This window comes from Ambystoma mexicanum, chromosome 6p (genome assembly GCF_040938575.1).
Source record: "Ambystoma mexicanum isolate Mex_15411 chromosome 6p, UKY_AmexF1_1, whole genome shotgun sequence".
NCBI lineage: Eukaryota > Metazoa > Chordata > Amphibia > Caudata > Ambystomatidae > Ambystoma > Ambystoma mexicanum.
Window position 1 is genome coordinate 1,071,149,965 of NC_090935.1, and position 20,504 is coordinate 1,071,170,468.

Here is a 20,504-nt window from a genome sequence, read left to right on the forward strand (position 1 = left end):
AAAATGTAACATTCCTTTCCAAGATCTTAATGCAACTATTACTTCACAACTGCAAATCTACCGTGAAAGGGGTAAGCTGCTCCATGAAAGACAGTCACTTATAAGGCACCATTGAGGTATTGTGGAAACACACATGATATTAAATATTCTGCAGTGAAACAGCTTGATGACGGTAAGCAGTCTTTCAATCGAAAAAGTTTCCGACAAAACTTTTTCCATCAAAAGCTTTCTAACAAAAATGTTTCCATCGAATGCATATATGTGTGGGGTAAAGGGTTAATTTTGTTTGGGGCTGGTTTTTAAGGGTAAAAAACAGAGGGTTGGAGGACCCCCCAAAAAAATGCAATTGATGGAAACATTTTTCAATACAAAGACGATAAACCCTTGATAACAATCAAAAACAAATCTTTACACTTGTTTTCATTTCGCAGCTTCCAAATATATCCTTCTTAATCAATTTGATCAATCTCTCAGATTACAGAATACACCACTGCCATGGATTAAATCATTCCAAACATATTTGATACCACAGGTGACACTTGGAAAACCATATCCTGCAGAATTCCTCAAAGGTCCACCTTCGCCCCATGGTTGTTCAATTTTACTCCTGGTGACTATGCTTGAAACCCACACAGAACATTTCCAATTCTACACCAGTGATAGACAACTTCTCCTTAACTTCTGCAGGAAGGTCAAAATATCACTATGACTAAAAACCTCCAAGGACTGGATGGTAGAGGACAAACTATGTTTCAAACCATAAAATCATGAATTGACAATATTTGTCAAATACAATTACAGCACATCCCCTTATAATGTCCACCCACTCTGGGTACACCTACCACTTCAAATTACATTGCAACAATGTCTGGTCCAAATTAGCTGGACAATATCATTTACCCCATAAACAAATGCCCTTGTCAAATCTAACTGGACATCAACAGAAAGATTAAGCACATTACTAAATATTCTCTGGCATTCTAACAGGCAAGTAATACACTTCAAAGCTCCTAGTATTCACACAATCTATTGGAAAAAAAGGACAGCAATATTTGATGAAAAATATCCCACATTACCAACCAGCTCTAATGGCCAGATCGGTCTCAGTAAAAGAAAGCATGTCGGATGCTCAAACAAAACCAACATAGAAGAAGAAAAAAAAAACGACCACCATTCCAAAGCACAGCAATCTTCAATGAAATGAAAAGATCCTTAGGAAGCTTTGGCAACTACTGAAAGTTCATAATCTAATGCAGCAATAGAAAAAACAAAAAACCCTGCAATATGGAGGCAATGGGCCTCATTACAAGGTTGGCAGTCCGGTAATAAGATACCGGTAAGGCATTACTGGCATCATTTACGGGACCGGCCCATCCCAACCCGCAATGCCTGTCCTACCGACATCGACAAGGACCTGCTGTGGCCGTGCACCACTGTACCGGCATGGGCACGTGCGTGCGGGCGCCATGCCCATATTACCGGCATGCCACAAGGAAGAATACATCACGAGTTGCATGGACATGCACATACTGGCATCCAGATACTGGTACGAAGGGCCACCATGATGCAGTCAATACTGGCATCGCGGATCACCCGTTAATAGGAAACTGCTGTGCTCCCAACTGCAACAGGTGCTCACAATCAGCACAGGTGGAGACAATGGGTCCAGGCCCTGCACAAAAGCAGCACACGCACACACCATACCCCTTCCAAGACCAAAATGATTCCACTTGCACTCGCCATACTGGAGCTGGAGGACATGCCTTCACTGCTAATCACTGAGCAGGCAGTACAACAGGCAACGCAGTGGAGACGCAGGAGGAGAAGGAGGGTGAGACTGGGCCAGCAAATCCCACCAGTGCAGGCAGTTGTTCCCCGCAGGCAGCCACCCATTCCACGTATAAAGGACAATACATTCAACTTAACCCGAGAACAGATCCACACCCTGTACCGCCTGGACAGGGACACATCACCACCATAGTGGAATTAATACATGAAGATTTGGTCAGCCTGATCAACGCACTGCCATCCCTCCTCTGCTGAAGGTGGCATCTGGGCTCCACTTCCTGGCCACAGGCACCTGCCAGCACACAGTAGGCCAGCTGCATGGCATCTCGCAACAGTGTTTCTTTGGTGTGCTAAACCAAGTGCTGGATGCACTCCTAAGGCACGCAAGGGCCTATATCTCCCTACCAGGGACACCACAGGAGGCGAATGACTCCAAAATAGCATTCCATTCACTGGCAGGCATGCCAAATGTAATTGGTGCCCTCAACTGCACCCATGTGGAGTTGGCAGTCCCACATGCCGTGGAGGTGGTGTACCACAATCAGAAGCTATACCACTCCATCAATGTGCAGATGGTGTGTGATGCCAGCAAGATGATAACACATTGCTATGCCAGATACCCAGGATCCACGCATGTTGCTATGGTGCTGCGGAACTCCTCACTACCCGCTGCATGGAAGGAGATGTCATAGGATGTGGCTGGCTGCTGGGTGAGTCTGCCCTCTGGGCCATGGGAGAGTGTTGGGGGGATGTACATGCACATGCAAGGAGACTGCCCTCAGGGCCATGGGAGAGTGTTGGGGGGGTGTACATGCATATGCAAGGATGCTGCCCACTGGGCCATGGGAGTGCCCTCAATGGGGTGTCTGGACACTGGCCATGCTGCCAAAGACTGTGCCCATAATCAACCAAATATGATGCATGACACAGACAATGGAGTCTGACACACTCTGGCCACAAACCAATGTGTAAATGTCACACACACAATCAGCACAAACACTTGAACATGTACACCGGACATCACCTGACCATACCCTCAGCACCACAACGCACCATCACATGTCCACGAAGCTGAAAACACATGACTGCATTGAAGCACCTCTCAGTACAAGCATCCATGAGTGCACAGTATCAATTCCATCCCAGGCAATTCCACTGTCACTGCCCCCCCCTGACATCAACACTACATAACACCATGGCAACATGTGCAGATGAAAAAAATGGTAGTACACATGCAACAAGGATGCATCAAATTGAACTCATCAAGTAGTGAGCAACGTCGACATCGGTGCGATAGGCATGGGGATTGCCCACAGAACATGAGTAGCAGCATGCAAGTCAACACCATGCGTCGTCTAAGGTACTCTACCAAACACTGGTGGACACTACCAACATTCACATTGTGCCATTTTTTTGTGACGAGAGTGTAGACGTCGAGGGCCACGTGCATGGTGTCTACAATGACCCATATACATCATAGTTTGAACAAGCAATATCATGTAGTACAGCAGACTAATGCATCAAACATTGCCCAGAATGCATTTGAAGTCATCCCCTGCCACACAGCCCTCACATGTTTGTACATCATGGACCATGTCAGTCCATCTGGGTGGCTGGTGGTTCCAATGTCAAAGCCCCTAAGTCGTGTACATTTTCCAAGACCAGCACCATGGATTGGCAAGTAGTGTACAGGGCAGATAGTTGTGCAGATGTGAAGTCAATAGCTGCCATCGACGGAATACTGCATGAACTCATCAAGTATTGAGCAGCACCTACATCGGTGCGATAGGTGTGGGAATTGCCCACAGCACATGAGTAGCAGCATTCAAGTCGACACCATGCGTCATCTAAAGTACTCTACCCAACACTGGCGGACCGTACCAACATGCACATTGTGCCATTTCTTTGTAATGAGTGTGTAGACGTCGAGGGCCACGTGCATGGCGTCTACAATGACCCATATGCATTATAGTCTGAACAAGCAATATCATGTAGTACAGCTGCCTAATGCATCAAACAGCATGCATTTGGAGTCATCCCCTGCCACACAACCCTCACATGTGTGTACATCATGGACCATGTCAATCCATCTGGGTGGCTGGTGGTTCCAATATCAAGCCCCCTAAGTCATGTACGTCACCCAAGACCAGCACCATGGATTGGCAAGTAGTGTACAGGGCAGATAATTGTGCAGATGTCAAGTCAATAGCTGCCATCAATGGAATACTGCATGTGAACATGGACAATGTACAGGCTGAGCAATAAAAGGAAATAGAGCAGTATCCTCAAACATACCTTCTTCTGCTCCCATGCAGGTGATGCTGGCTATCCCTGAAGGTGTGGCGCCTCACCCCTGTCACGAATCTGCAGAACAGGCATGAAGAGGACTTCAATCGTGCCCATACACGCACACGTCTGGTCATTGAGCAGACATTTGGCCTGTTGAAGGCACGGTTTCGCTGCCTCAGCAAGTCTGATGGCGCCCTCATATACGGGCCTGAGAAGGTGCGCAAGATCATCATGGTATGTGCCATGCTGCACAACATGTGCATCCGGTGGAACGTACCCCTGCCACCTGACATGGACCAGCCACCACCAGATGAAGTTGAAGAAGAGGAAGGAGTAGATGTTGAACATCGGCCAGGACGCGATACACTTGAGGGATGTGCTGTGCGCCAATCGGTCATAGAACAATTATTCTGATGTACTGGGATGCAGAAGGTGCAATGTATGTGGGACTCTGGGAACTGGGTGTGGGGGTATATGGACAGAGTGCACTCTAAAGCAATACATTGACACACACCAAAGAAGCAATGTCCACTCATGTGAGGTTTTTTACACAACAGGTGTATTGAACTGATGGTTTTTACAATGTGAATGAACCCTCCACTCCCCCCGAATCCCCCTACACCGTACACCCTCCTGAAACACCCCACATACACCCACACACCTCCCCCAACACCCCCCACACACCCCCACACACCCCTCCCCCCACCCCCCAACACCCCAAGACGTCAATGGCACAACAGGTGTCCAGATGCAGTGCAACTCAACATGTGCAGGGTGTCCCTGCTACTGTGGACCCCCCTTCGGAGGAGGTGGTTGCATCTCTGAACGGCGCGTCTTGCGCAAGGAACTGCGCACAGGGCTGGTCTGAGTGGAACTTGCTGGCGTGATAGATGCGGATGATGTTGATCGTTATGTCCCCAATGCCTGCTGTTTGCCGCTGCTCCATACTGTTGGCTATCCTGGTGAGGATCTGACCCACAGCAGCGAATCCATCATGGACACGCTTAGTGTTCCTGTTGATGGCCTTGATAACGGCCACAGTGGTGTCACGCATTGCACGGCGTATTGCCTCGCCTTCTGCAAGGTATTGTTTCACCTATCCGTGCATCTCCTCCTGCCAGACCTCCATCCTGGACAGACGTCCTTCGAGGTCCCGTATGGCGGTGGTGGAGGTGGATGGTAGGTCTGGTGGTGTGTCTGTAGCCAATACGGGGCTGTGCAGTATTTGAGACCACTCTCCATGGTTGCCCTGTCCTACAGATTCCTGGTGAGGGGTGCCCTGTGGGTTGACCTGGGGGCTTGGGGTTTGACCAACATCCTCTGAGTAGAAGACTACAGCATTAGTGTCCTCGTCATGGACCCCTTGCTCATCACCACTATGCAGCGCTGATGCAACTGTCTCCCCTATCGAGCTTGTGGCAGTGGACTGTGAGCCCTCATGTTCATTATCCACATATGTGGCCTCAACCTATGTGGATTGTGTCTCCATGGATGGAGGAGCAGGTGTCTGCTGGTCCTGTCTAGGTGGCTGCGGGACTGGTTGTACACTGGTGGTTGACTTGCGTGGCACTTGAACCATCCTTGATCCCCTTGACGTGGAGGGCCTGGTGCCATCATCTTGTCCCCTGGCCCTTTTGGCTGGTGTTGTGGCTTGTGCAGTTCCATCGCATTCTTCGGTGTATACATCCATACATGTGGGTGACAGAGAGAGGCGGTGCATCAATGATGGTGGTGCTTGCATCATGCATGCATTGGTCTTTGTGCAGTTGGTGCCATGTGATTAGCTGCATGCCTTGTTTTTGTGGCAGAGTGGGTATGTGCAAGGTTTGAGAGGTGGAGTATTGCCATCCCTCAGGTGTCCACATGTTCACCATGGTGTCTGCTGTATGGCCTACGGGTGTGTTGTGTCTTGCGTGCTGTGTGACACGTGCAGTTCATCCGTGTGTCGGGTGTATATTTGGGTATGGGAGCGACATTCAGCATGCATTATGATGTGACAGTGGTGGGGCCAGCATCTGGACAGGGATATGTGTATACGTGTGTATGATGGGCAAAGTATTGGCTTCCTGAGCTGTGCTGGACATCTGAGGTCAGCACAGAAGACCACATCCTCATGCTCTACTAGGGTATCTGCTAACATGTTGAGCTCCTCGTCCTTGAATCTTGGTTTCTGCAGGCGGACAGTGCCTTTCTGGGTTCCGGGTCTGGTAATAACGGACCCGTTTATACCACTCTGTTAATACCAGTACCGCTATTTGGGGGTTGCTGATGGCAGAGGTGTTATGTGTGCATTTCATGATGCCGCTAGCTTTGGGTTTGAGGGTTGTTACCGGCATGCCGGTATGCGCGTGCTCACACAATCATGATCAGCCGCTGTTTGTGGGATTGAGGATACACGGACATATTGTTACCGGCATGCCGGTAGAGATGGATTTTTAGTGCCAATCTCGTAATGAGGCCCATTGTCTCATTAAACCACTTCAGGAAGGAACCTGGAGTGCTGTGAATCAAATGAAACTTATCCCATTTTTCTTTTCTGACTCTAAAATGATATACATAAACACCTGCACTATTGGATCGCTATTATAGCATTCTTGCATGTTCCCTGCACATCCCATATCTGCCCTTCACCACACCCTGAAACAGATATCATTCTGCGTATTGAATATGTACAAATAAACTGCATCAAAGAAAAGCATGAATATTGGTTTCCTCAGCTCCCAAACGAGAGGAATAACCACACAGAATGTAAGGGATGTTCTAAAAAAGAACATTTTTCTTGCCAATTTAGAATGGTTCTGAGATCCTGGTGGTTTGGACTGAGAAGAAAGCTCATCCCAGGCAACATTTGAGAAACATGTGTTTCCCATCAAAATGTGGGTATAAGCATAGATACTGCATCTTAGTCAAAAGCAATAAAGTATGACTTCTTTGTAGTGGATCCCTCACTAAATATCATCATTCGTACTTCTCTTATGGTTTGAGGGTTTACTTAGGTAAACTGAATGTCAATAATATTTCAGAGTATTTGCATTGCATGCAATCTACTGCAGCGCTAGCTTCATTTTTAGACAGAAAAGCGTTTCTACCACCCACACCATGCCTCAGTGTCATAATTGTTACAAACAATATGACAGCTGGGTTTTAGCTGAAGCAAGGGAGATCATATCCCCCTGTATAACTATCAGCGCCTGGTGATGATGCCTCCTTCACAATGTCTCTCTGTGGCTTCATATCTATCCTTAGAACTCAATATTTAATCAAGAACACTCAGCTGGAGAGACCATGCTCCACGCCAGTTGGAACTTGCTCCTGTGGTACTTCAGCTAATCTTTTAGCTGCGGGTGCTTACACTATTGGATTCATTCCCCACTCAAGCCAAAAAGAGGAATCCACTGTGTGCATCCTGTGGGATCCTTCTTGCCAACTCCTTCGGCGGTGATGTTCTTCTCTCTTTCGATAGACAATCCCTGCATCATTTCCTCCAGAATGATATTGTTTATGATACTTTTGTAGATGCCATTAGAGTCTCATCAAACAATCCCCATGTCTGGGAACATCTTGTCACAAAAACGCTGGTGGAAAGTGTCTCATTCTCCATCCAACTCCTGCATGTTGTCTTTAGGCTGCTGGGACCTAGTGAACATCATTTTGCAGCCTTATGACTCTTGCATACCAAAACAGAAGTGCTCCACCAGAATTTCATAATACCAAAAAATGGTCCAGATCTTGCAACTGCTGTGTTGGGACAGTCCCACCACTGCAATGGGGGAGATAACTGGTTTAGCAACACAGGGAAACGCAAGTGCAACCAGAAAATGTGCAACACATAACCACCAACGTAACCCATACACAAGTAATAAAAGCTTCATCTAAAAATGTTTTGTAGTATGAAGGATATCAAATATTTTGATGTGGAACGCTTCCTAGACATGTGTACAAATGTGTATCATACTATTCCATCTTTATGACTTCAACAAACAACATGATCTATGTGCTCGATACATATGCACGGCCAGAAGGAGTGTCCCTCGACATTGTCATCTCTGTGTACAGGCACACGGTTATTTGAATGCTTAGGTATGATGTGTCTTAATATTGGGGTGCTTTGGCTAACCATTGAACAGGTCATAGCTTTCAGCTACAAGAGGATAACTGCACAAAGTGACCATTTGACATTTGGCACTAAGGAATGGTGGTGTCTCAAGCTACAATCACAGCAAGGAGAAACAACTTGAAAAACAGCACTACAAATCTAGTGCTGAAGGTACAGTCCTAACGCAGACTAATACAAAAATCAACAAAAGGACTGGATCACTGTTAAAATGTGCAGAGGGAAAACATCCTAATTTCCTTTGGAATAACAAAATAGGAATATCTTTATTCAATCAATTACAGTGCATAATCATGTAGAAGAATCTATTTTTGTAATTGTAATTGGTTATTTATAATGCCCTTAATCTCGGACTCTGCTATGCGTTGTCTTGCTTCCAAGGCGAGCACATTGCCCCTGAGCTATCGTCCCGGAATAAAAAAAAACATGACAATAATTTCATCAGTCATATGTTTTAAAACTACTACTCAAATTCAGTCTGACAGCATACTGTGCCACACATTAAAACATTAAATAAACAAACACGTCAATGAAACACAAGTCACAAAAATACACACAAATAAATGAATAATAAACACATTCCAAAATTTAACAGTGTGTAAAAATGAACGCAGTCAGTATAGAAACACACTCTGTTGTCTGCATAAACACAAAACATGGTATGTTTCTGTTCAGGGGCTGAAAATCAGCACTCAATTGAAAATACTTAAGAGATCTATGGTAGGATAATATCCCAATCTGCAACACAGATCAAACAAGTTCAATTAATGATTGTTCTCCTTAGAGTATATTTCACAAACCACACCAAGGCTTGTCAGACATAATGTATTGTTCCAAGCAGGGGGATAGCATATATATTAATGCTTATGCTGCACAAAGTGTGAATTATTGAAACTGAATCAGCAAAGAAACAGAGAAAATGCTGCTGACTGCTGTGTACCTCCAATCCTCTTAGTAACCAAAAGCTTCCACAACCACAAGTTAAGTATAAAAGACAGGGAAACTTATGGATTTCATGCATGCCGGTAGACGCCTCAGTTTTCAATGCAGGTAGTCGAATAGTACAACGCTGTAATTGGTAAAATGTGAACCGTCACTTGTTTGCATAGCGAGCCAGCGCTCATAAACTATTAATAACCTGGGTTTCAAACAAAGTCCTTGAGATCAATGCCTAAATTGATTGAATACAGATATTTTTATATTGTGGTTCTGAAGCAACTGAGTATGCTTTCCCCTCTGCACAGTTCAACAGTGATCCGGTCTCAAGCTACAACCCATCTTTTCTGTAAAAGTATACTTGGGAAACTTGACTCAAAGCTGACCAATTGCATAGTATGCAGCAACCTTATCTCACAATGCATCCTTAACTCTCAGTGGGCCTCATTACAAGTTTGGTGGTAGCCTTGCCGGTAAAACCATCAGACTGGCGTCAATCTTGCAATTTATTCCATCACCCGCAAATGGGCAATTACCGGGTCATTACGGCCCAGCTGGACCCGGTAATTGCCCATTTGCGGGGGCCGGAATGCATTACTCCCCATTCCCATGAGCCCCATAGGGCATTGGGAATGGTTCCGGTGCACCCGACATGCTCTGCTCGCGGGTGCCGGTACGGCCACCAGGACAGACCTGACGGCCGTAATGGCAGACCTCGTAGTTTGCTGGCCGGGAACTACGGTACCGGCATGCTTACTGGTACCGTAGTTCCCGGACCGGCAAACTTGTAATGACCCTCAATGTGACTTTTGCAGATTTGCTTTGGTTATGATTCCAAAGCTCCCCCAGACCAAATGTTTACATTATGTCTTTATTTTATTGGCCTTTATCAGGCTGGAACAAGGTGGGCAAGTTATAGAAAATAGGTAACTGTTTGTGAATTGTCAGATGCATTTTATCGGAATGTTATTTATGCTCAATTATCGTATATATGGTTTGGTGTATTGTACTCTTTTTTTTCCAATCTTTGGCTATTGAGTTTTGCACATTTAAGGACATTTTTGATGCTCTTATATGTGTGATGTTTTTGGTGTAAAAAGTCAGAATTGGTGCACCAAAAAAAATGTCTTTGCTGCTACCAATCTAAGACTATTCTCACTCAATGAAGGCAAGAACATCTGGTGGACTGTCATATATGGGCATCCATCAGAGTTAGATACATTGGCCTCATTACGAGTAAGGGCATGGCTAGCCCCAAATCTGGGTCTGGGTTCCCTGAATGGGGAAATACTGAGTCATTCTGACCTTGGAGGGCTGGGATTTCCCCATTCAAGGAACCCTGACCCGGTCCATCCCCATTCCCATTTGAGCCCCCATAGGACTCAATTGGAATGGGGAGCATGCTAACAATGGGCCCGTTCATGACGGGCCCATTGTTAGCATTCTGGACTACTCGCGGGACCTGCTAAAGATGTCTGGTAGGTGTCCTTAGCGGGTCCCACGAGCAGACCTCGTAATGAGGCGGTAGGGGGTTCACGGAGCCGGCAGCACTACCAGCGCATTAACCCCCTACCACCAGGGTCATAATGAGGCCCATTCTATAATAATGAAGGTGCAGTGCCATCATGAGTTTATCCAAAATGTCCTCCACTGCCAGCCGTGCTGTCAATGTAAAAAATGTGACATGCTTTTGGGAGTGGCAATCGGTGTCCTAAAAAACAATTCTCAACCTGGGCCATCCTGGTTGACAGAGACAGTCATCAGATTCCTGCACCATAGAAAGAGCCCAACAATGCCGTAGCATTAAAACACGTGGTTTATGGTCTTTGCATCGAAAATGATACATTGAAATTACAATCCATCGAAAAAAATACAACGAAAGTAAATGCATCGAAATTCTATCTTTTGAATTAAAAGTACATATCCATCGAAACTTGGCCATTGAAAATAGGAATGGACACATTTCGATGGATATGTACTTTTAAATGTTAAAGATAACAATTGTATGCATTTATTTTGCACATTAAAACATTACATGGAGCTGTCCAGTCCTGAAATCTTTTAAGTATTTTGGCACTGGGCAGCTTCATGCAACATTTTAGTGCTTATTGTTTATTGGGGGGGTGTTCCCCAACCCCCCTCAACCACTAAGGGTACCCCCCTTAACCCTAACCCAAATCTAACCAAACCATAACCCTACATCTAACCCTTAATGTAACCCTTAATGTAACCCTTAATCTAACCCTAAATCTAACCCCAAATCCAACCCTAACCCTTAATCTAACCCTAGCCCTAACCCTAACCCTAAAACGAATCCTAGCCCTAACCCTAACCCAACCCTAACCCTAACCCTTACCCTAACCCTAATCTAACCCTTAATCTAACCCTTAATCTAACCCTTAAGATAACCATAAATCTAACCCTAAATATCACCCTTGATGTAACCCTTAATGAAACCCTTAATCTAACCCTTAATCTAACCCTAACCCTAACCAAAACCCAACCCTAAGCCTAAATATAACCCTAACCCTAACCCTAATTATCAATCGAAATTATCCATCGAAATTAATTCAATGAATATGCTTTTCGATGGAAAAGCAATTCAATTAATACATTTGGATGGATATGTATTTGATTAATAGATTTTCGATGGAAAGTCCAGATACCTAGACACATGGGCTCCATTAATAACTGAGACATCAAAAAACTTTGTAGGATGCAAGAACCCCTCCCCCCCAGCCATCTGACATTACATCCATAGCCTAGATCATCTACTCCAACTGCAAGTGGAGAAAATACAACCCAGGCAGTCAACAAACCTTATTACTTATCATACAAAATATGGTGTGAGTTGCACACTTTTACAATTTCATCAACTTGAAACTATCCTCATTTATTGCTAAATTGTGCTCTTTGCAAAATCTCTTAAGTTACCATCTCAGTCCTATAGCCATTTTTAAAGTGGCCGTCCCCCAAAAAGGCATTCAAAACTCCCCAGTGAGAGTCAATGCTCGACACACCCCAGATGGGAATGAGACCAAGACCAAGTGCGGGTGAAGTCAAAAAGTAAAAGTTTATCCAAACCAATATAGGGCAAGCAGAGAACTCTGCAAACTCCGAGAGCACTCTGCCAGACATCAGCAAACATTCACATTTTGCTAGAAAACCAAGTCACCTATGACGTGGGAGCTAAGGGATACATGAATCAATGAGATTGGGAAATGGAGAAGGGCACCTATAGATGCATAGGTGCAAAGCTTTGGGATTAGTGAGGCTCCTTGATGGGTCATGATGATGCGAGCAGGTCAGCCGGACTCATCATGGTGGCGCTCCAGTCAGATGATGGTTGATTGATATATTTGTGACTATTCTAACATTGTGGCAATAAGCACAAGACTGCGGGCCAATACCGCCCCAGGTAATGCCCCCGGGGCTGTAGTTACAGGCCTGAGCATAGCGAATGGGGTGGCCTCGCTCTGAGTCTCCACACGGCTGGAGGTTTCTATTGTCCCCCGCCGGAGACTGCGAGATAGAAGGTAAGTGGGGTGGGAGGAGGGAGGAGGAAAGGGGGGAAAAAATGTATTACCTGAGTCTCCGGCGGGGGACGAGGGAAGCCTCCAGCCATGGCGAGGCTCGGAGCAGGATTGCCCCATTTCGAGCCTCCTCATTGCCTGAGGGGCTGCCACGCCCCTCTCTGGAACAGAGTAGCCGCACGAACGGCGTAAAAGGGAATGCCGTGTGGTATGGCTCGCAAATGAGCCAATCACCACTCTGTATTCCCATTGCGCCGCGCGTGCCGGGTACTAATTGCCCTTATGGCCACACATACTCATTTAGTGTCAATAGTAATTCTTGATGCCCTGTAAAAGCAACTTGTTATTCTAACATCACAAGAAAAATAATGCATAACTCTAACTGTGAGTATTTCATCATCACAGGATATACTATACACTAGGTGGGCTGCCGCATGGGTTCAGGTGGCTTATCAGGGGGCACATTCCAGGGATACATTTGTCACTTTCTCTTCATTAGATCTAGCAGATGGACACCTCTATAGTATGTTAGTATAAGAGTAAATATATGGCCACCATGGTCAGTCAGGGTTGTGGTGAACTGGACTGCTTTCCAGTCAGAGGGCACATGATATACATCAGAGAGGCGTTGGGATGAGAGGGGTGTGGGGGCCCATGAGGGTGAATACCTAGTGCTGGCTCCGAGGGGAGGTGAGGGGTTACAATCACAGCATCACATCGCTGGTAGAACCAAGGTTTTGCTTTGCTGCCTGGCTAGAGGGGAGGCAGGTGGGGGCTGACATGCGGTGCTGCTGGAGATGGGAGAAGAGGCTCTGTATTCTTGCTGTCCGTGCCTTGTTTACTTAGGCAGGGACACACACACACACACACAGCATATGAACGAGGTAGGAACAGGTTAGTTTGTGTGTAAATACAATAATATGGTGTACAATGCACCACTTATTACATGGGTTACAGGATTCAATTTTCAGCAATTATATATACGATTGAGAAAACTGCTCTATATACACTGTACCACATACCATAAAATGGTCATGCATATGGTGATGCTGATAGGTCATGCAGAAAGTTATACACATTCCGAAAATCATTGAGTATACATTGGTATTAAAAATTGCCTCGTGTAGTCTACAGCAACCAATACTATTCAATCAAGGGCGAGGAGCTTAAACATACCATTCATTGTTTCATTATTTGCAATCAATCTTGTGGTATACAACAACAGAAGTGAATTCATAGTTCCTTCAGAGGGATTTTCTGCATGGGTGAAACGGTGGCATACAGGCTTGGCATACGTGTCTGGCACTTCAAACGGGGAACAGGGTTGGGGGGTTATCCACAGCATATGTTGAGGGGACAGGACAAGTTTTATGGAGACAGCTTCTTTTTTTTCAAACCCCGGCTGTGGCCTGGTCATTTGCAGGTCAGTAAGGGACTACAGAAGGTGAATGATACAGTGTTTGTCATGTAACATGTTTGCGCCTAGTCTCCCATGAGAACAGGCCTGCAGCAGGGCCACCGAGGGGAGGAGGGTGAGGGAAGGACCTTGCTCACTGTGCACGATCAGGATGGGAGAGCTGCAGGCCTGCGGGCCGCTTGTGCCAGTGAGGCCTAAGTAGTTATGTTCAAAAATGGAGTCTGAGTGTGTCACAAAATGGAGACTGGTACCATCCTCAAAGATAAGCATTGCAGCCACATGTGTCGGCCTGCAGTCATCCTGCATCCCTGGCCAAAAGTGCATTGGTGGCTGCTGGAAGAGTCATAGTCTGAATGCTGGTGAGAATGGAGGGGAGGGGGGCCATAAAGACCTTTCCTCCCACACACATTATGAAAACTAAAATGGCATTGTCTGTACAGAGAAGAACAGGCATGCGTACTTCCAGAGTTGAACAATCAACGCCCCCTTTCATGATTGCCTCTTCTATTCCATCAATGTACAGATCAAACAGGTTGGAGGCCATCAAGCATTCCTGTCATACTCCCGTACACACAGGATAGGTGTCTGTGGTTCCTTCCCATCTGCTGTACCTCATGATGGTTCTGCTACTTATATGATGAGATTGTATGGCTCAGTGTGCATGGTCCAATCCAATCATGTTCCTTCAAACCTTTAGCAGAGTATTGATTGGAAGATAAAAATGCCTACTTGAGAGCTAGGATCAATGAACACAGCCACCCCCTCGTCCCCTTTTTTGATGTTCAGATATATTACAAGAATCAACAATAAAAGAATAAAGACCATATGTCCCTTTTCAATGTGCAAACCATGCTTGAACCAAGCATTTCAGCACATGTTCTTCTGTTCACAATCTCAGGGATTTAAAAAGTACCTTTCCTAATATTTCACGAAGAGTCATGCAGGGATATAGACAACGAAAAGAAAGTCTTTCTTTGTCCCCTCTCTTTAAAATGGACAGTATTCCTCGTTCTGCACAACAGAAAGCAGCCATTCAAGTGCCTTGTAATGCATTTCAGAACCCTGCACATAAGCAGAACCCACACACTCAACTGGATTTTTAAGAGATCTTTAAGCACAAGGTTGGAACTGGGGTCCCTGCAAATGCCTGCTGTTTTAATGGTAATTGCCTGTTCTCTCTCCTTCACAGTAAAAGGGTAAAAGCTCTAGAGAGCTGACAATGCTGTGCTCTCTGTCAACCCACTGTCATAGGCCCAGTTAAAATATTCTTTACATATATTTGTTGATAAAGCTGTGGCTTCAGTTGTGGCACAGCAGGTTACACATGTGTTTACTATTAGCCACAATTTAACAGTGTTCTGCTTGTCTCCTGCAAGCAGGATGTTACTTCAATTATGTGCTATAGAAAATGTCAGATGGCGCTTAATCAGATTTTTATAATTATTTCTCATTGCAAATTCTTTGCTGGTGCTCACTGTCCAACAGGTTTATAAGGGCACGACCAGCCTGTCTTTCTCAATCCTACCTTGTTTGCTCTTCTAAGTCTTCCTGCCTTTGATAGTGGATAGGTCCTTACCAGATACTGTTATGAAAGTATCATTACTCCTTAGCACGGCTTTAGAGGGGGCTGCCGGGACAATAATTGTTGTCACTTCAGACACCGTACGTTTTTAGGATATTTTACAGCAGATCCATTAGCTCCCCTGGAGCTGGTCAGTCTAAGGTGATGCATCAATGTCAGCTCTCCTAATTAAATAAAGAAGTGAAGAAATACAATAATAGATAAAGTGACAAAGTGTGATGAAGGTGCTTCCATTAAGTAGTTTGTCCCACGGAATCTAAGTTCTCTAGAGAGGGGTGAATACTGTCATAGTGATGTATGTTTAATGTGGTTAATATGAATATTCTCTGGTTTTAAACATCAGTATTTCCCTCTTAACTAGTTCTATTTTAATATGCACAATAGCATGTTGAGAATTAACTCTAAATTAACATTTTATCACCAACTCTTATATAATTGGTTATACTATTGCAATATTGTCAGCACAAACGCACAAATCATACATTTGAGACAACTATTTTGTTTTAGGTGTTGGGATCTTTTGTGTTTCATGAAAGGAGGGTGTTAAAATATGATCCATAATACCTGATTAAATGGATCGCAATTAACAAAACGTATTTCTTTTCTTTCAGGTGTTGGGATAAATAATGGACTATGGCATTCTGTTACCTTGGCAACCAAAAGGAATCGAATGCTCATAACAGTAAACAATGATGGAGACACAGCTGGCCACATATATCTGCCATTTCAAGTTTATACGGGAGATAGTTACTACTTTGGAGGTGAGGCTATATGTGGGGTTGTTTAAAGTGTAATTTCTTTGTTGTGAAACAAGTTGAATTTTGAGTTGCAAACTGGCTCAGTGATAGCAGAATCACTATATTTAGCCCAGACTCGTTTCTTTAGCACCTTGGATTCTGGTAGTTGCAGTTTCCCCCATCTCCGCTACATGACTGGGCCTAGACAGCCTAACACATGACACATTCGTGGCAAAAAGGTAACATTGCAGAAACATGATCTCCATGCCATCCAATCTGGTGGCAAATTTAAAATTAATGTGAGAATGTTGATCTCCCTAACCATAACAACATCATCATCATCATCATCATCATCATCATCATCATCATCATCATCATCATCATCATCATCATCATCATCTTTGCACAGGGATGTTACCAGTGTTTTAATGGGAATAAAAAACATGTGGCATCACAAGTGAAGTACAAAAGGCCTGTTCCCTACAAAGTGCTTGTGCTTCCTAATTATTCAATATTTAAGCGTTGTGATGTCATAGATCCAAATCCTCCTGTCTACTCTGAGTTTGGAGCCCTTAGCTATGAAAATGTATTACCTGGTATGTTTTGATTGCAGATCACTTTCTACGAAAGTGAGTTCACAAACAAATGGGAAAATTTGCTCATAGTTCAATTTGTTCAGCACTAGAAGGTGAGCCGTCACTAACATAATTTATTCATAAAATAATGGCTCACCGTTCGTAGTTCTTTACAGTTGTTCTCTTTTTACACACATTATTTTTTTATTGACTTCCATTTGGGGCAACTAGATGGACTAAGCCAAATCAACAGATAAAGTATGTTGGCCAGAATCACACAATTTTAGTGATGTGAGAATGCCAAGTTTGCAACCCTGGTGTCCTGGATTTAAGGTACATTGTCCTACTGTTACAGTAAAAATAAATCTACCTGCTCTATAAACAATGTTAATGATAAAGTAGGTGATTCTAATTGCTACTAAAGGGTGCTACTCTCAATTGAATTCACATCGTCTGCACACCTGTAGTCACTTAAAAACTTGTTACACTCAGGCCTTGGTGGCCTGATGCAATCTCACCATAAGCATGGTGGTTTTCACCTTGATAAATTATTTAAGGTTCTTTAAGTAAATATACATTCATCTGTTTTGTATAGTAGTGAGTTCTGGGGGAGTGTGAACAGTGTGTTCCTGGATTTTGTTTTACATATATACCTGAGAAAGCTATTGGACCTGGGCCTGAGTGACCACGGTGCTGCCCTAACCCTAGAAGTGGGGGCCTCATGTATAGGGGAATGGGCCAAAATAAGATTCTTGGAATACTTCAGGAAATTACATTCTATCTCCTTGGAAAACCTGAACATTGGGAAAGTAATGGAAGAATTACCCAGACATTCTTTTTGTGACTTGCATCCCTGGTACAAGAAATGCTCCACATTATGCAGAAAGTGGATATTAAGAATTTCTTGGGGGGCTTGATCACTCAGCGACATCTAAAAATGAAAGCAAGAAAGCTAGATACAATGATAAACCTCCTCTCACTGAGACATTTAATGATGGCACGTTGTACTCACACAGATATTGTCTCAGAGAGCTCTATTTGCTCACCGACTCAAAGACATATTCTAGCTATGAAAAGATTACATGTCTTGCCCTTAAAGGGACAGACGTCATGGCAATTTAAGACTAGGTAATGTATCTGCGGCAGCGGTGCAATAGAGTATCTACCTAATGTGTTGCTTATTTGCAAAAAAGTATTAGCTCTAAGAAGGAAGTGGCTGAGAAGGCATTTTATTTGTAATAATATTATGTCAGTCTCGGCTGCAAAGTTTTGTGTTCTGTCTTTTCTTGATATACATTTTGTAACTGAGTTATGTGTATATTTCTCTGCTTTGTTTAAACATTTGGAAAGAAAATGTACACTTTTTACGTGCAGGACTTCGTAAGGTGCTTTCAGCACATTTTAAGATACAACAATTGAAATATCATTTGTTTTAATGTGTCTGATTAATGTTTGTATGGAGAGTTTATTATTTCGTAAATGGCACAAGCCAACATAAATTATTTACTTTGCTGTTTGACAGAAAACAATTTCAGAGCCAGCAGATATGGTAGCAAACCTAAATCTATGTTTATTGTATAATGGGTAGACATGATTAAGATGATGTTTTCTGTTTGAATGCAGGACAAGTGCAGCATATCTTTGAGTTGTTTTCTTGTCTTTGTGTTGATCTGGTCCCTGAACACATGTCCACTCACGAGGAGCATCCAGTGGCAATGCCTCTCCCAAGATGACATGCATCACTTGCAGAGGTCTTGGCACTAAAGTAAAGAAACATATGGCATGGTCATGCCATCAGCCCTCAGAAATGGAAATAGCACAACAGGCATTACTGTACCTGTTTATAATATATAAACCTTTTAATGCTGATAGAGAATGAATGGGACACACATAATGAGAAGGGCCGACACTAATGCAATGAGCACAATAACTATACCACGTTAAGCTATCACATCATACTGAAATTCAAGTCTAGCATATGCTTGTTTGTTTTACTGTGAATAGACTATGACTCACATGTAGTGTTGCCAGGAGTGAGCTATGACATGATCGAGCCTGTGGTTTGCTCTCTGAAAGTTATCATTACTATATATAGTCCAAATCTGTAGTCTATTTAACAATGCATTAGTGAGGCATTTAATGTGTTACATTTTTAACATTACTACTTCTGTGTAATCAAAAATGTATTGAATACCGGAAATAAGGCAAAGGAAAGTATAGTGATTTGGTTAGGAACACATAGTAGTGTCAACAATGGGAGATAAAGGTTGAGCACAGTTTTCTGGTTCCGCAGTTTTGAATTTGTTAGTGGACTACAACGGTGTCCGGTCATTTGGTCGAAAATAAATGGTCGAATGACCATTTGATTGAATCAAAATGGTCGAAAAAAAAGGTAGAATTTATTTATTTATTTATTTATTTATTTATTTATTTATATATTTTTTAGTTTGGTTGCTTAAAAAATAATATTTTTTAATAAAGAAAAAGAGGGGTTAGGGGAGGAACCCCCCCCATAAAATAAAAAAAAAATAAAAATAAAAATTCAACCTTTTTTTTCCGACCATTTTACATCGATCAAATGGTAATTCGACCATTTGGTTTTCGACCAAATGACTGGTAGCCGACTACATCTCCTTTCATGCCATTGTTAGTTTAATACCCTCTAGAATACTTGCTAAATAGTCATATTTCCAGACCTCAATTGGTATTCTGTTCAGCAAAACTGGTGTACAAAGCATCAAACCACATGGTAAATCGAAATGATAAAATATCACGCAAATTTAAGGTTTTGAATAATGGCTTTTTAGCAAGCTAAGTGAAAACTCTTTATTAGACTAGTCAACCAAATCTCTTGTTAAATTATCCCATAATTAATTTTCTGTTGCAATTATTTCCTCATAATGAAGGTATTATGTTTCATGCTTAGGATGGAGCTGTGTCTGTATTTTGCAATCACCCACCACTGGAGAATTACCCCAAAATAAGAAAGTGAAAACAGTGTACAAAAGATTTAGAGGAAAGAAGGAGCGTAGAATACATTCACACTGTAACTCAATTTCAAAAGCGGTTTCTCTTCTTTATTATAAAAACTAAGGGTCCGTTTATTCTGCAAGCAAACACAGGGCACCTCAAGAGAATAAAAGGGACGACATTGAATTTGAATACAAGCAGATGATTTGAGGACATTTGGGCATCAGATGTTCCCTTAAGCAACCTGACCACAGTCTGCAAAATCTGCATGGATGAGTTTGATCACGCTGACCTAGCAACAGCACATACCTCTTTTTGTACAAGGGTGTACATAATAATGAAAACGGCAAATTAATCTTTGGATGGTGAATATAAGGATATGAATAACGTCTTATCATGCACACAATTCAAATCTATGGAAATTGAAGATCTCTTTTTTGTGAAATCATCAGATATGTCTTTGAATAATTTTAAAATATACTGTTTTAGCAAATTTTGATTTTATAAGTAATGAGTTTGAACTGGTTGAATTTTGTGATTTGCTTAGTAAAGAAAGAGTAGTA

The 20,504-nt window shown here is 43.2% G+C and overlaps 1 protein-coding gene across 1 annotated transcript in view; it reads left to right on the top strand.

Annotated features, from left to right (window-relative positions):
- LOC138510185 (contactin-associated protein-like 4) overlaps positions 1-20,504 on the top strand; it is a 2,554,874-nt gene that overhangs the window by 1,388,728 nt on the left and 1,145,642 nt on the right. Inside the window, exon 9 of the mRNA XM_069625670.1 lies at positions 16,271-16,420. Coding sequence (XP_069481771.1) covers positions 16,271-16,420 — 150 coding nt within the window. The remainder of the gene's footprint in view (positions 1-16,270; positions 16,421-20,504) is intronic.